At 48.6% G+C, this 15,591-nt stretch overlaps 1 protein-coding gene across 10 annotated transcripts in view; it reads left to right on the top strand.

The window, feature by feature from the left end:
- Positions 1-15,591, top strand: part of KDM2B (lysine demethylase 2B) — a 125,977-nt gene that overhangs the window by 25,604 nt on the left and 84,782 nt on the right. For 4 of the 10 annotated variants that reach the window (XM_074297913.1, XM_074297905.1, XM_074297895.1 and 1 more), the window contains exons 5-7: positions 1,600-1,778; positions 2,871-2,977; positions 14,632-14,725. In XM_074297913.1, the coding sequence (XP_074154014.1) occupies positions 1,600-1,778; positions 2,871-2,977; positions 14,632-14,725 (380 nt within the window). The other 6 variants (XM_074297970.1, XM_074297980.1, XM_074297952.1 and 3 more) reach the window with 6 other exon arrangements.

The raw sequence follows: 15,591 nt of genomic DNA, 5'->3' as shown, positions 1-15,591 counted from the left end.
GCCTTCTTCTCTTCCTCATAATAACATTAACTGAAACTTAAAAAAAAAATTTCTTACTAATGTCTTTGGTTTTTATATCACCTACACTTCTCAGTATATCCTTGCCCCTTCTAAAAAGCTAACTAACAAAGAAGAAAAAGATAAAAGGAAAAACCAGTCCATCAAAACTAACCCTATTGAAAAAGTTTTATGTTATATGTAATGTTTTGCAACATAGTTCCTCACTTTGGCAAAGAAGCAGAAGGTGAGGTTTCTCTTCTGGTTTGGAAGATTAAGCTTGAATTAATTCCCACTTGGAGAATAGTCACAAAGTACTTTATACATATAGACTCATTGTTGAGGTAAAACCTACAGTCCTTATTATACTCATTTCTACAGATGAAACTAAGTATCAGAGTTATGATCCTTCCCCAGAGTTGCAGAGCTTACGTGCCCAAGGAGCATTTGAACTCTAGCCTTCCTCACTACAAAGCTAGCATTCTGACCCACCAAGAGACTCCACTACCGCTCTCTGATTGGATTATCAATTATGGAAGTAAATGTAGGTGGGTGGGTCTCTCAGATTCAGGTAGAAGTCTAGAGTTTAATGGTAATAATTCACCTACAAATTTTTAAATAAATAAATGACACAACAAACTTATAAGTATAATATAATTTTAGATATTTTACAATAAAAATATATTTATGTTATATAATGTATATGATATAGGACATCCCAGTGATTTCTAGCCCATCATCTGAACCTTGCAACAAAATATAGTCAAGGAAAACAGATCAACATATTGGTCATGTCTAACCATGTATGTCTCATTCTGTACCTGTAACCCCTCACCTCTCTGCTGAAAGAAGGGACACATATATTGTCTTCAGTCCTATGCAGTCAGGGTTGGTGATTGGTTAGAGTTCTGATATGTTTCACATTTCTGTAATTCTCTCTGGGTAGAAAAGTACTGCTACCTTCCCTTTGCTAGATGGGGAAATTTATACTTGCAAAGTCATGGGACCATGTAAAGGGCCTCAGAGGCCAACTATTGTAACTCTTTTGATTTTACAGATGATGAAAATGCATAATAAAATTATGACTTGCTCAGGGTTAAAGGTGGGATTTGAACCCAGGTTCCTTGACTTCATAGCCACTGTGTAGTTTCATTCCCCATAAGCAGTCAGCATCAAAGATCCTCTGACTCCAGTCATGCTGCTTTCCTAGAACCCAGATCACATCTTTTCCTGTGCCAGTTTGTGGGGGGCAGTGGGTCTTCCCTCAGGGTCACTCAGTAACCTTTTTTTTTTTTTTTCTGAGACTGGGGTTAAGTGACTTGCCCAGGATCACACAGCTAGGAAGTGTTAAGTGTCTGAGACCAGATTTAAATTCAGGGCTGGTGCTCTATCGACTGCACCACCTAGCTGCCCCAAGTAACCATTTGTTAAGCTCTGACTATGTGACAAACACTGTGCTAGTATTAGGCAGACAGAAAAAAACAAAAGACAGCCCCTGTTCACAGCATTGTGGATGGATGGATGGAGGTGATGGGGTTGGGGAAGCTCGGCTTTCTGAGTCCTGAGTCAGCTGGGGGGCCTGTGTGTGGGTTCTGCCGCCAGGGAGCCGGCGAGTGGTGGATGTGATGGACGTCAACAGCCAGAAGGGCACGGAGATGAGTATGTCCCAGTTCGTGCGCTACTATGAGATGCCTGAAAGCCAACGGGAGAAATTGTACAATGTCATCAGCCTTGAGTTCAGCCACACCAAGCTGGAGAACCTGGTCAAGCGGCCCAATGTGGTAAAGACTCTCACTCCCTCCCTTCCTTCCCCAGGGACACCCATCTCCTCCCTCTGTGGCCCTGGGCCCTGCTGATATGAATCAGTATGGCCTTTGTCACAAGCCAGGGAATCCTGGGATTGTACTGGACGTAGAGCCACAAGGGATCTTAGAGAGCATTTAGTCGATTCCCCCTCCTTTCCTTTCCCAGATGAAATAGCTAATACCCAGGTGAGGTGACTTACCCCAGGGGACACTAGCATCCTTCAGGTCCCAAGCTCATTCCATTCGCGGCTCCATGCTGCCTGTGATATATCATTGGTTTAAGTGGTGATTGAGACTGGAGGAAGAGGGCACCAGGGAGAAGGCAAGCTGGCAGTATAGGCACCTTGGCCAGCTCCTGGCCAGAACAGGGGGCTGTTGCGGGGGAAAGAAGGGCTGCTTCAGCTCTGGAGTTAAACAGTCTATGATGCAGATGGCTGACGACTGGGGGCTTAGAGAAAACCCGTGAGATGATATTTAGGAATCTCTCCAGCCGTCTTTGGAGCCCAAGGTCCATAGCATTCAACTCAAGCTAACCCAACTCAATAGAATCCTTTGGATTGGATTTGACACAGTTCAACTCAACCCAGCCCAGTTCAAATCAGTTTAACCAAATTAATTCAGTTTGACCCACTTCAGTCCAGTCTAAACCAGCCAGCCCAATTCAAACCAACTCAACCCAATCCAAGTCAGTATCATCCATCTAATTTAACTAAGCCAATCTAATCTAGCCATTATCTATTAAGTGCCTACTGTGTGCCAGGTGCTCCTCAAGGTATTTATGTTCTCCCGTAAGGATGGGTTGGTAGTGGTGGGTAGGTTCAAGATATAGCCAGAGAGTGTAGACATAATAACTTGTGGAGGATTCACCCAGGTAAGGCAGTCAGGGAAGACTTCCCATAGGAGCTTGTGGCAGAAGCTTGGGATTCCAAGAAGCGGAGGTGAGAATGGAGAGCACAGCCTTCGGAGATGCTCTGGCCTTGGCAGAAAGGGAAGGATGCAGCCTCCAGGCCAGGCCGAGCCAAGCCAGGGGCAGCTGCCCTGACGGGTGCGTGGTTGTGTGGCTTTCAGATCGACTTGGTGGACTGGGTAGACAACATGTGGCCCCAGCACCTGAAAGAGAAGCAGACGGAGTCTACCAATCTCATTGCAGAGATGAAGTACCCCAAGGTTAAGAAGTAAGGCCATTCAGGGTTGGGGTAGAGGGCAGGGGGGGTGGTGTGGGCCTGGGTGTAGATGCCCAGTTTAAAGGGAGGGCTGAGGAGTGGAGAGGGGCTTCTTGTTATTCGGGTCCAGCCTTTGAGGGGATTCTTCCAAGGCTCTCCAAACCCTCAGACCTTTGTCTTGTGTAGAAAGGGCTGCAGATCATCATAGCCATTATTAAGCACCTGCTGTATGACACTCGCCATTGTACCTGCTAGGGATAGAACAATAAAATGGAAGACAGCTCCTACCCTCAGAGAGCTTGCCACAACTGAGTAGACACAGCCTGGTGACAGGCAGCAGGTCGTAATGGGTAGATGCCATAGTTGGGAGCTACTTAATAGCTGCGTGAATCAGGGAGCATACTTAGAGAGATACAGGGACAACACCATTATTGCTATCCCCCAGACTCTGCTGCAGCCCAGGTAAGGGTCTTGGTCTTTCCCTGGACTCTCTTTTTTCATCTTTGTAGTGGGTAGAAGAAGCCCTTTCCTTGTCAGTTCTCAACCCCACTAACTTAGAAATTGCTAGGGTATTTCATTAAAGCTCAGAGCACAGTGAATATTCTCAAGGGAGTTCCACCATGGTGGACTCGAGTCTTTGGACCTTCCTCCCACCATATTGGCTTTTCTCTCTTTCTCCCAGGCTTCCTTTTGGGGCCAGAGCAGGAGCCCAAAGTCAGACCAATGGGAAAGGGCTTTGATTTTCTACAGCTCTTCTCTCAGTGACCATCATGGGACCAACAGTGTCCTCCAACCAGACATTTCCTTTTCTCGTAGCTCCCAACTAAGAATGCAATTTTAAATAAGAAATGAATTTAAGTCACTTTCCACAAATGGCACCCTACACCTCTCATGCTCCATGTTAAACCTGGCAAATCTTGATCCACATGGAAGAAAATTATCAGTATCAGCACTTCACTTTTAGAAAAGATCCTTCACTTTCCTCAGAAAAGGTTTCAGAATGGGATTCCTTTGAAGAGCATTCAACAGCACTCTTTTGTTTGTTTCACCACCGGAATAGAATTTGTTGAATTAGGTTTACACACACAATCCTTCCAAAGTTCATTCTCTTCTAATTTGCCTATTGTGCTGTAGGGCAGATAGATTTCCCAGCTCCAGCTGGTGACCAGGGGAGTGCCTTATGGGTACTCAGATTGTGATAGAAACAAAATTGTCACCTTGGAATCAGTCCATTTGTTCTCTCAGGGAAAAAAAAAAAAAAAAAGTTGATGTCTTTTAACAAATATAGGTAAAGAAGACTGGACTTCTGGTGGATTTATTTGGGATTTTTTGCATAAATAATAATGATAGCAACTGGCATTTATAGAGCACTTGCTGTGGGCCAGGCACTGCACCAAGCCCTTTACAAATTCTATTCCATTTGCTTCTCCCAATAGTCCTGGAAGGTAGGTACTATTGTTATTTCCATTTTACTGATGAAGAAACTGAGATAATTTTTTGCCCAGTGAGTATCTGAGGCTGGATTTGAATTTAGATCTTCCTGAAACTTTTTCCATTTTTCTTGATTATTATAATTAGTCTGATCAATGTGTTGATCAAAGACCGTATTATTTGTGTGCTGGGCACTATGTTAAGCACTGGAGATAATAAGAAAAGCCAAGAAAATAAAATCAAAAACCTCCTCTGGTCTCCTCTCCCCAGGAGCTCACAATTTAATTGGCAAAACAACATGCAAGATGAGCAGGATGGGTGGAAGTGATAATAAAGAGAAACCGTCAGCTTTAAGGGGGATTGGGGGATCGGGAAAAGTTTCTTACAGAAGATGGGATTTTAGCTGAGATTTGGAGGAAGCCCAGAAAACCAGGCCCTGAGGTGGTGGAGGGAGTGAGCAGAGAGACTGGAGTCACTCGATCACATAGAGCATGCAGAGGAAGCTAAGGTAGGGGAATTTTGGTGTAATTTCTCCAGACCTCAATTGTTTTCATGAAATGAGGAAATTAGAATACATCCCCAAAATCTCATCCATCTGACCTTATCACTATCATCATGCATCATCATCATGCATTTGGCATGTATTGAGTGCTTTACAAATATTCTCTGTCTCCCTTCTTCCCTTCCTTCTGTTTTTCTTTCTTTCTATGTCTCTGCTTCTCTCTTTCTCTCTCTGGCTCTGTTTCGGTCTCTCTCTTTTTTAACAAGTTTGATTTCTTAAGGCAACTAGATGGTGTAGTGGATAGAGCACTGGGGCTGGTGTCAGGAAGACAAATATAACCTCAAATACCTACTAACTGTGTGATCCTGGAGAAGTCATTTAGCTGTTGTCTGCCTCAGTTTCCTTAGCTGTTAATTGAGGGTAGTAATAGCAACCTGCTTCCCAAGTTTATTATGAGAATCAAATTGGATAAAGTTTAAAAATGCTTTAAGGTAATGTCTGGTGCATTGTAGGAGCTTGATAAATATTTCTTTCCTTCCCTCCTCTTCTTTTCCTAAAATAAGAACTATTAGGTACCTGAGATGTCAATTGATTCAGTCCTCTCTTTTTATAAGAAAGGTGAATGCCAGTGATCAAATTCAGGTCAGGGAGTCGATCTGAGATTCATACTCAGATCCTCTCAATCCATATCTATCATTTCTTTTTTTTTTTAATTATTATAACTTTGTATATATATATATATATATATATATATATAAAACATATGCATGGGTGATTTTTCAGCATTGACCCTTCAAAACCTTTTGTTCCAATTTTTCCCCTCTTTTCCCACCCCCTCCCCTAGATGGCAGGTAGACCAATATATGTTAAATATATTAAAGTATAAGTTAAATATAATATATGTGTACATATCTATATCTGTCACTTCTAAGGATTGCTTGTATAATTGACATTATTTTCTACAGTAGCTTTCTAGTTTTTCTAGCTTTGATCTTCTGTGTTCTAAAATATCTTCCAGTGGTGAGGTCCCCGTTAACTGTGATCCTCTGAGTTCCAAGGCTAACCCTAGTCCTGAAACTCTAAGACTCCTTTCCCTCTTCTGGCATTTTGTGTTCTAAGCTGCCTTCTAATTCTAATCTTTTATTTCAAATACACTTTTTTGATGCTTTTAATTCTCAATTCCATCTCTCCGCTAGAGATCTCCTTTTTAGCAGAGAAGTATAGTTACGACAGACTAATGCATTGTGTTTATTTGATGATGTATGCCTTATTTTACATCCAACTCGCTGCCTTTATAGTAAGATACCCTTCACTGTTTGTCCCGTGAAATCATGTCATGGCTTTCAGAATTTTCAAAATCTTTCAGTGTCAGTAATTGATTGTTATTATGTTTGTCTTTCTGGCATTCTATGTTCTAATGGCCCTTCAAGGTATGACATTCTCTGCTCTCCTATCCCAGCTTTGCCGTTCTCTGTTCTGAGGAACCTTCCAACTTTGAAGTTCTGTGTTTCAAGCTTTCCCAGCGTCCTCTCCTCTGAGATCACTTCCACTTTATCTGTATATAGCTTGGTTATATAGAGTTCTTTTCATGTTGTCTCCCCCATTAGAATGTGACCCCTTCAGGGCAAAAAATGGTTATTACCTTTCTATTCCAATCCCTTACTGCAGAGAACCCTTAATAAATGCTTACTGACTTGGCTTAAGGCCCCTTCTGGCTCCGATATTGTTCCCCATTCTAAGGCTTCTCCTAGCTGTGACATTCCCTTTTTTAAGACCCCTCCTTGTTCTCTCCCAGCTCTGACATTCCTGTTCTAAAACTTTCTCCCTCCCTATCTTGCACATTGTCTGTACTGAGGCCTTTCCAACTCTGATATTATTTGTTTTAAAGTGTCTCCAGCTCCAACATCCCCTGTTCTAAGGTTCCCCCCATTTCTGACATTCCTTGCTCTCCTGCCCCTTCCAGTTCTGATTCCCCTGTTCTAAGATCCCTTCCAGTTCTGACATTCAGTGTTCTCAGGTCCTTCCCAGCTCTCCATCCTGTGGACCCAAGAATATATTGCTAGATCTCACCTTCCTATGTGTTGGGCTCTGCCTCTGAACAGTTACCAAGTTGGAAAACTGCTTTTGAAACATTTTCCCAAGTGTTTTTCCTCAGATCTTTTTAAAGAATGACCTCAAAGAGCCCATACTTAGTCTGGCATTATTGGAACAAACCACTGTAGCCACTTCTCTGCTTGCTGCTTTAACGTTTTCAATGCTCTTCCTTCCCATCTGGCCCCTGGATAGATTCCTCCCATTTTAAAGACTTGTGGACTGAGGCATAGTCTGGGAGATGCCCTGGGTCACAGAGATAGGAAGCTGTAGGGACCAAATACCATTCTTCACACCCACTTTTCTATCGACCAGAAATGTATTCCTTGTCCCCCATCTTTTTTTTTTTTTTTCCCTGAGGCCGGTGTTAAGTGACTATATAACTAATATATATATATATATATATATATATATATATATATATACTAACCCTATATAAATGCCAGCTTTTAGACTGTTCTGGGAGCTCATTGGGTGGGATTGGAGGTCTCTTAGGGACTCTGAGATCCCTGCACCTGTGATTTCCTGGGACAAGGAATTCCTACTTAGGGGAGCTCCTTCTCCTTCAAAAGTCCTGTGGTTGTAGAAATTAATGAAATTAGGGAGATGTATTACCTGGATAACGCATTAACTGGATAATCTCTTAGGTTTCTAGCTGGCTTGCAAAGGCAGCACCTTTTTGTAGAAAGAAAGCCAAACCTTTTATCAATTTACATTCCTAGTTTTGCCCATTTTAAAGGGGAGACAACATGTAAATAACTATGTTCACCCTGTGTAAAAAATCTCAGAGGAAGGGGGCTCAGAAATGTGCATCTGTAGGCGGCTTCATGTCAAACCGAGTCTTGAAGGAAATTATGGAGCTAGGCTTTAGCTATATGACCTTGGGTCACATATTCTGGGACCTCAGTTTTCCTTATCTGTAAAATGCGTGCATTGAGCTAGGTGACCTCTGAGGTCTTTTCCAATCCCTCTTTTATGTTCCTGGGCTAAAGGCCCTTGCCCCCCAAGACTAACACTCCCCCTCCCCAAGGAAGAACTGGGTGGATTCCTAGGTCTTGTGTATTTCAGAGTCCTTTCGCCTCCATTCACTAAAAGAACAGTAGGAGTAGAAAGGGCAGACATTTTTATTCCCATTTTCCAGATGGGGAAATTGAGGCCTCAAGAAACAGTTATTTGCAGAGAGTCAGGCTTGGGGAGTTTGAATCATGGCCCAGAATCCACTTATTTTGCTTGCCTCGAAGAGGATCGACTTCTTTCTCCCAAAGAAGGGTGGCAAGCCAAGGGGCCACCTGAGGATGGGCAGTGGGAATGAGGAAGTACCATTTGGGGAATGAATCCACTCTGAAAAGCTGCTAGTCCCTCTGTCTCTTAGTGGTGCTAAGTAGAAGCTGTAGGAGATGCAAGGGAAGTTTTCTTTGCCCCCAGGGTCGGGTTAAGTCCTTATTCTTTGGGGTTTCTTGAACTGGAAGCTGAGCAGAAACCTCCTTTGATGGGTATTGTGGAGGGATGTTGATGGTGGAAAAGTACCCGGGGACCAGGGTTTAAATCCTCTTCTACTTCCTACCACTATGATCTTGGGGCTCATCTCTGGACCTCAGTTTCTCCTTATGTAAAATGAGGATCCACTAGCTGTCCCCGAAGGCCTTTTAAAATTATAATTATATGATCCTCCCTTTCTGATACTTTCTAACATTTTTCTTTAAAATAGGGAGTTCCTAGAAATTCAGGCTTGGGATAAGTGGGGAGTCTAAAATCACAGGGCTAGGGAGAAAAGAATGAGTTATAGGCTACAGACCTGGAAAAACCCTTTTGGGAACAAACAAGCCAGCAGTCCTCAGGAGGGGCTACAAGGTCAAAACATTTTCATAATAATACTAAGACATTTAAACTTCCTATACAGTTAAATATTCATAGGTATAACCCATGTGGGAGACTGCAGTAATTTTAAGAATGCCAAGGGGGTCCTGAGGTCAGCAAGTTGGAGACCAGATCATTTAGGGGAAAAAGGGACTTTTCCAAGATCACAGAGCTAGGAATCCAATCCTGCTAGAGGAAGAAGGGACTTTTCCAAGATCACAGAGCGGAATCTAATCCTGCTAGCATTTAGGAGACAGACAAAATAGTCCCTACCATGATATATTTTACATATTTTCTTAGGAGGTAATGTCAATGAACTTGCATAAATATCAAATAAATGTGATAATTTGAGATGGGATAGAGGAATGGAGACCCTCCCCTCCCCCATCCTCACTTCATCTATTAATGGAGTCAGAAAAAACCTTCCCATAGGAGATGACATCCAAGTTGAACCTTAAGATTCTAAGAGGTGGAAGAGATCAAAGATGGGGGAGTGCATGGAGTCTAAGGGCTCAATTCACATTTTTCAGTTTTATTGACTTTTTAAATTCCGTACCAATCTTCATTTCTGAACCTATCCCAGGAGGAGTGAGTCATCTCTTACAACAGGGACAGAAAAAGAAAACATTTAAACAAAATCAGTCCATCACCAAGGAATGACAGTATATGCAATATTTCATAGCCATAGGCGCTCACCTGTGTCAAGAGAGGAGGGAGGTGCATTTTTCTCAGCTTTTCTCTCTCCAACCAAGTTTGGTTATTTTCATTCCACAGTGTACTTTTTGGGCTTTTTCAAACTGTGTTTTCTGACTTCCAGGTTTATTGCTTTTTCCATTTTGGGGGCACAACAACATGAACATGATACCACAGAAAGTGGCTTATTGGATAGAGAGAATTGTGAGAACTTTTATTTCCAAAGCCAAAATCTGCCTCCTCTTTAAGCTTTTAACCTAGAACCCTTAGAGATCAAGTAGTTGGAACTTTTTTTTCACTGTATAGGTCTTTTCTCCTGCCTCCCCTTTTTTTTTCTTCAAAGAAAAAATTAATTTCAAGATGGTGTTGGTAGTGGCCAGTCCACGCTGACCTCATTTTGGACCCAGCCTCTGACCAGGCTTGCCCCCATGATGAGCAGAAGGGCATCTAGATCAGTTTCTCTTAAGTCATGATATGGGGTGATTAGTATCCACTTAACTTCTGTCATTTGTGGTAGAGTGGAAAGGGGGCCCTGGCTTAAGTCGGGAGTTCCAGGCTGAATGTGTGGCATTTTGGCATTGATCTCTCCTCTTACACTTGGGCCCTCCCTTCCCCCCTCAAGTTCCCCGTCTCCATCCTGTGAAAATGAAGGGTTTTGGATTCAGAGTTGGAAGCTTCTTTTCAGCGTTTAAAACCCCCAGGGCCTCCTCTCCGCTGGGGTCGATCCTGGACTTTTAGACAGTCCCTGGGAGTCTTTCCTTTTGCAGCCGGGGTGACAGAGGGAGGTACTTTGTCCAAGGTCACTTAGAAGCGAATGGAGAGATGGGCAGAGATGGACTTGGAGGCTCAGAATATGAGTGCGAATCTCTCCTCCATTTGACTTGGGCCGTTACTTGAGGGGAGGAGGGGCGGGGGATGGGGAGTCCCCTCTCTAAAATGAGGGGACTGAGACTGGATGACCACTCCTCTCGCTCCCGGCTTTCTACATCCTGGAATCTTTGAACAAGGTTGGTCTCTGGCTTCCGGACCCCAGGCTCTCTCTACTTCAGCCCCTTCCAGGGCTGTCCTGCTCCCTCCTCAGATCGGGATCCCCTTCCGAGGGTGCCTTAAGTCCCGGGCCCCCTTCCCCATTGCGTGCCATTTAGTGGCTGGGCGCCGTGGCGCTGTGCAATCTCGAACCAGGACGGGACTCTCTTCGGGCCTTAGTGCTCACCTCTTGGGGTTCGGGGGGCTGGGGGAGGGGTTCTCGTCGGAAGGAGCCGGGGGAGGGGGTTTGGGAGAGTGAAAGTGGCCCTCCCCTCTCCCGTCCCCTCCCCTCCCAGGCCAGGCGAGCTGTGGGCGGCGGCGTCCCCTGCTGCTCGCTGGGGCTGGGCGCCGCTGCCGCCGCCGCCGCGTCCCCCCCTTGCAGCCAGCCGCCCGCCCGGGCTCCGGCTCGGCTCGGTTCGGCACTGGTGTTCCCTTTCAGCGCGGGGATGAACTCGGCCAGCTAGCCCCCGGCTCCCGGGAGGAAGGAAGGAAGCCCGCCCAGCGGGGACGGAAGGCCGGGCTCCCCTGGGCTCATTGGCAGCTGGGGCCGGGGTGCGCGGGCCGAGGAGGCCGGGGTAACCGAGGGAGCGGCGCGGTGTGGCGCGGACAGGGCCGGCCCGGCCGGCCAGGGAGGTGCGGCGGAGCTGCAGCCGCCTGGCTTGGTGCGCCCCCGGCCCCCGCCCCCGAGCACTGTCTGCCTGCGTGGGGGTGTGCGGGCGCGCGTGTGTACGCCTGGATGTGTGTGGTGGGCTGGTCTTCGGCTTGTGCCCCGGAGGGGGAGGCGGGGGCGGTGGCTGGGAGCGGGTGTGTTACCGCCTCTGAGATCTAGGGGTGTGAGTGCGCGTGCCAGTGTGTGTGCGTGTGTCTGTGTGTCCCGGCTTTGTGTGGGCAGGAGCTGCTCGGGAGTGTGTATGGGGGGGCTCATGTGTGTCCTGCGTGCGCGCGCGCCTGCGCGCCCTCCCTGCTGTCACCCCTGCCGGGCCGGGCTCGGACCTCCGCTGGAGGGGACGCCCACAGTCCCCGTGCTCCCCACCGCCAGCGAGGCGGGCGGGCGGAGTTTTCTCAAGTTGGAGGACTGGGTGAAGCCGCTGGGGCTGGGGGGAAGGGGGCGGGGCGGACGCGGTGCTCCCGGCCTCCAGGGGGAGGACCCTGAGCCAGGACTGGAAAGTTGATCCCCTCAGGTGCCCTGACCCTCCGGGCTCCCAGCCAATTAGGGCTTCTCAGAGAGGGAGACCCTCTCTAGGCGTCCACTTTGGGGCTTCCTAGTTTGGGGGCTTTTCTGCAGGGACGGGGGTCTTTCAGCACCGCCCCCCCCAACTGTAGGAGGACTGTAGTCCCCATCTCCCGCCCTGGAAAAGCCCAAGCCAGGCAGGGCCGCCCATCTGGAAGCGGGAGACCTGGCCAGAGGCAGGCAGACAGACCCACGGGCGTGGATGTGTGCGTTCCGGGCCCGCGGGTGGGCTCGGGAGGAGCCGCGGGCCGCGCTGGCCAGGGCTGGGCTGGGCTGGGGGGGAGATTAGTTGGCTGTGGCAGAGAGCCGTGCGTGGCCCATGTGACTGCGGTGTGCTTTGGAAGAGGAAGCAGCAGAGGTCAGTGCAAAGGCGTAGCTTACCGGAGCCATGCAGCCTGGGGAGGGGGGAGGACAGGAGCGATGGCGGGCCATCCTTCCCAGCGCCCCCCAGCCTGCAGCCTCCTTCCCACCAAAGCGGCTCTGTTCCTTGACAGCCCGGAGCGATACACTGGCTGCACCGTCCAGCTGGGGGTGGGGGTGGGGAGGCAGGGAGAGGCTCTAAGGGGCCGGGGGCCTCGAGGGCCGTTGGTCTCCGGCAGTCTGCTAGCATCGCAAGGGTGCCAGGGACGGCAGTGGGGGGCTGCGCAGATGGGGCCGTCTCAGGCCTCCCTCCTCCAGCGGGAAATCCCCTCCCCCGGAGTGTGGTTGAGAAGTTTATCCCTCCTTTCCCCCGCTGACTTTCAGCTTGAGTTGTTGGTGGCCAGCTGGAGGGGGAGCATCAGCTTGGGCACTGAGATCAGACTTAGGGAGTTTTCTAGAAGTAGAAGTATCTGGGGGTGCAGGGGGAGGTAAAGTTTGGCCAGTGTCCATCTTGGAAGGGGAGGGAACTTCCTTACTGGCTCCCTCCCCTGCCATCTCTCTGGACACCTGAGCCCAATTTCAGTAAGGAAAACAAGTTGGGGGGGGGAGTAACAGTAGTCTGATTGGGGTTCTCTCTCCCAAAACGGGGTTCACGTTCAGTAGAAATGGAGCCAAGATTTAGAAGGAAGAGGAGATAATTGGAGGGGGAAGGGGAAGGGAGGGAGGGACTAATATTTTGAAGCGTTGCCTAGTTTAGTTGGTCCTAGGAGGTGTGGTGGGTTCTGAGCCTGGGAAATGCTGCCCCCCTTCCCTTTTTTTTCCCACCCTCTTTGGAAAAAGCAAGAGTTAGCTTGAGATGGAAGCTGCAGCGAGTTCAGTGTGGGCCCGGCTGGGCTGTGTTGGAGGGGAACAGGGCAGGGGCAGATACCCCAGCGGTGCCCGAGAGAAGGTGCCCACAGCCCTGCCCAGGCTGTCCAGCTGAAAAGGACTTTTAAAAAGGCAGCGCCAATGCCTGCTGCCTGTCTGGGTGACAGCACTGCCTACACCCCTCCGATGGGGTTGCTAGGCAGCCAGGCTCTGATGTACGGGAAGGCCCTGTGATTTGCTAGCCTCCTGCAGACACATGGTTAAGGTTCCCTCCAGCCTATCGGGTGGAGGGACTGGGGGCACGCCGTTTGCATACTGCCAAATGCTCCTTTACCTGGATGTGGGGTGGGAAGGGGGAGAAAGGAAGGGAAAGAGAGAAAGCTCCCCCCTCCCGCCTTCTCTTGGGCTTCACCTCCCTCCCCATCCTTCCTCTGGACCAAGTCTGGTCCAAGGGGGCTGCTGCCCACTCCCCCTCACCCCAAGCCCTCCCCTTCCCCAGACCATGGAAAAGGAATGTGGAACGGAGAAAAGAGGTCAGTGGGGTAAGCGCGTGTGTGCACGGGCTCCGTGATGTAGCGGGGTGCATGCAGTGAGGAGGCATCCGCTCTAGATGCTGGCTCAGTTGGGGAGGGGTCCCACGGGGTCCGAGGAGCTACGAGCTCCTGGCCTTGAAGCCTGGTTCCTCCTCCTCCTTGCCCACCACCCGCAGGGCAGCGGTTCGGCAGAGCGGGCAGACCAGAAGGAGGGGGCGTGCTCACAGGGTGGGCAGCCTCTTTCCCCCACTTTGCAGTTGTGATATGAGCAGGGAAAAGGGGGAGCAGGGGCCATTTGTCCTTCCTGGAATGCTTTACCTGAGAGAGCCTTGAGCAGGGGTGTCAGAGTGCCATCCTTGGAGTCCCAGTCCATGGGCAAGTCACTTTATTATTATCTGTGTGAGCTTCACTGTCTGTATTTATTAAGCGAAGGGGATGGACTGGCTGTTCTGTCTCTCAGTCCCAGGTCTGGCTCCCTTCTTGCCAGCTCCTCCAGCTCACCGCCCTCATTTAGCTCTCATCGAGGACTGCCCCGTGACACCTCTGATAATGTTACTCAGCTTGTAGTCCGTTCTCCCTCCCCAGAGGAGACTGGAAGCTCTCTGGGACCAGGAAGAGGGCTTAGACCTTAGTTCTCTGTGGATATTCAGTAGATGGTGGAGGGGAGATGAGGGGGGCGATTGGGTATTGGGATGCGGCTGGCCACAAAGCTCAGCTGGGGCCCAGCTGAGGAAGAAGGTTGGACTAGAACTGCCCCTGGGACAGAGCTGGGAGTGGAGGCGGGAGGTGGGGAGGTGCTGAGATATGAACTAGCTTGTGCTTTGGTACCAGTTCATGGAAAATAATCTCCTCCCAGCCAAAAGGAGCAGGCAGTCGCAGTCTGGCCATGGTCGCCAGTGGGAGCTGGGTGTTTATTTACCTCTAGCTCCTTTGGGTCTTAGCAAGGGAGGTGCCTTTGGGATATGAGGTGGTGGGAAGAGGAAGAAAGAAAGGGAAAGAGAGAAAGCTCCTGGCCCCTCATGAAACAGACCTTCAGAATTTTCTCCTTCTCTTTGTCCCCCTTGGGTGCCTGCAGATACTGTCTGATGAGCGTCAAAGGCTGCTTCACGGACTTCCATATCGATTTTGGAGGTACATCTGTGTGGTACCACGTCTTCCGGGGCAAAAAGGTGAGTGAGCAGCGGGGGCTTGAAAAGACTCTGGATTTAGAGCTTACACAACTGGATCCCAACCCTGGCTCCATGGGTCACTGCCTGCCCATGTCACTCTGGCCAGGTCCTCTTATTCTGGCCTTGGATTTGCTTACCTGGTAATTGAAGGGTTTGGACTAGGTGGCTTGTGGGGGCCCTTCCAGTTCCAAATCCATGAACCTGTGAGGACTTTCAAGCTATATGGGCAAGATGCTTCATCTCTCTGGACTCAATTTCTTCAGCTGTAAAAATTAGCTCTTAATCTTATTCTCTTTTCCTTCTCTCTCTCTGATCCCCTCCTCCACCCAGGTTCATTTTTTGGCCCTGCAGGACACCCCACTCCCCTACCCATCCTCAGGATTGGAGAGTACCCTTCTGTTCCTGAGGCAGATGGGTGGAGACCAGAAGATCTGGGATTAGGGAACTCAATTAGGATCTCACCACACTAGATCAGGCAGTACCAGAGAGAGTGTGGGTAAAGGCTGAGTCTCAGACCCAAGTCCAAGTCCAAGTTTTGCCACTTGTAACTTCGTGATCTTGAGTAAAAGTCCCCTTATCTGTGTAGCAATGTGGTCCTGTTTTGACATCTGGACTGAGCTTTATCTGGGGCCCTAAAAGGAGGATCTTCCCATTTCCCTGGGAATTCATTGTTCTCTCTGCTTTTACCCCAGATCAGGGAATCTCAATTTTGTGGGCAATTGCCATAACTTTTTGACAACACCACTGAGGAGTCAGGCTTTACACACAGGAGAGGAAAATGAACAACTTGTTTCCAGAAGTGGTTTGAGTGGTCATAGACTGCTGGTCCCAGCAGTCATAAAGAGCTGGAATCAATCCTACTAAGT

This window comes from Sminthopsis crassicaudata, chromosome 1 (assembly GCF_048593235.1).
Source record: "Sminthopsis crassicaudata isolate SCR6 chromosome 1, ASM4859323v1, whole genome shotgun sequence".
Classification (NCBI taxonomy): domain Eukaryota; kingdom Metazoa; phylum Chordata; class Mammalia; order Dasyuromorphia; family Dasyuridae; genus Sminthopsis; species Sminthopsis crassicaudata.
Note: the sequence above shows the minus strand (reverse complement) of the source record. Positions and strands in the feature narration are given on the sequence as shown.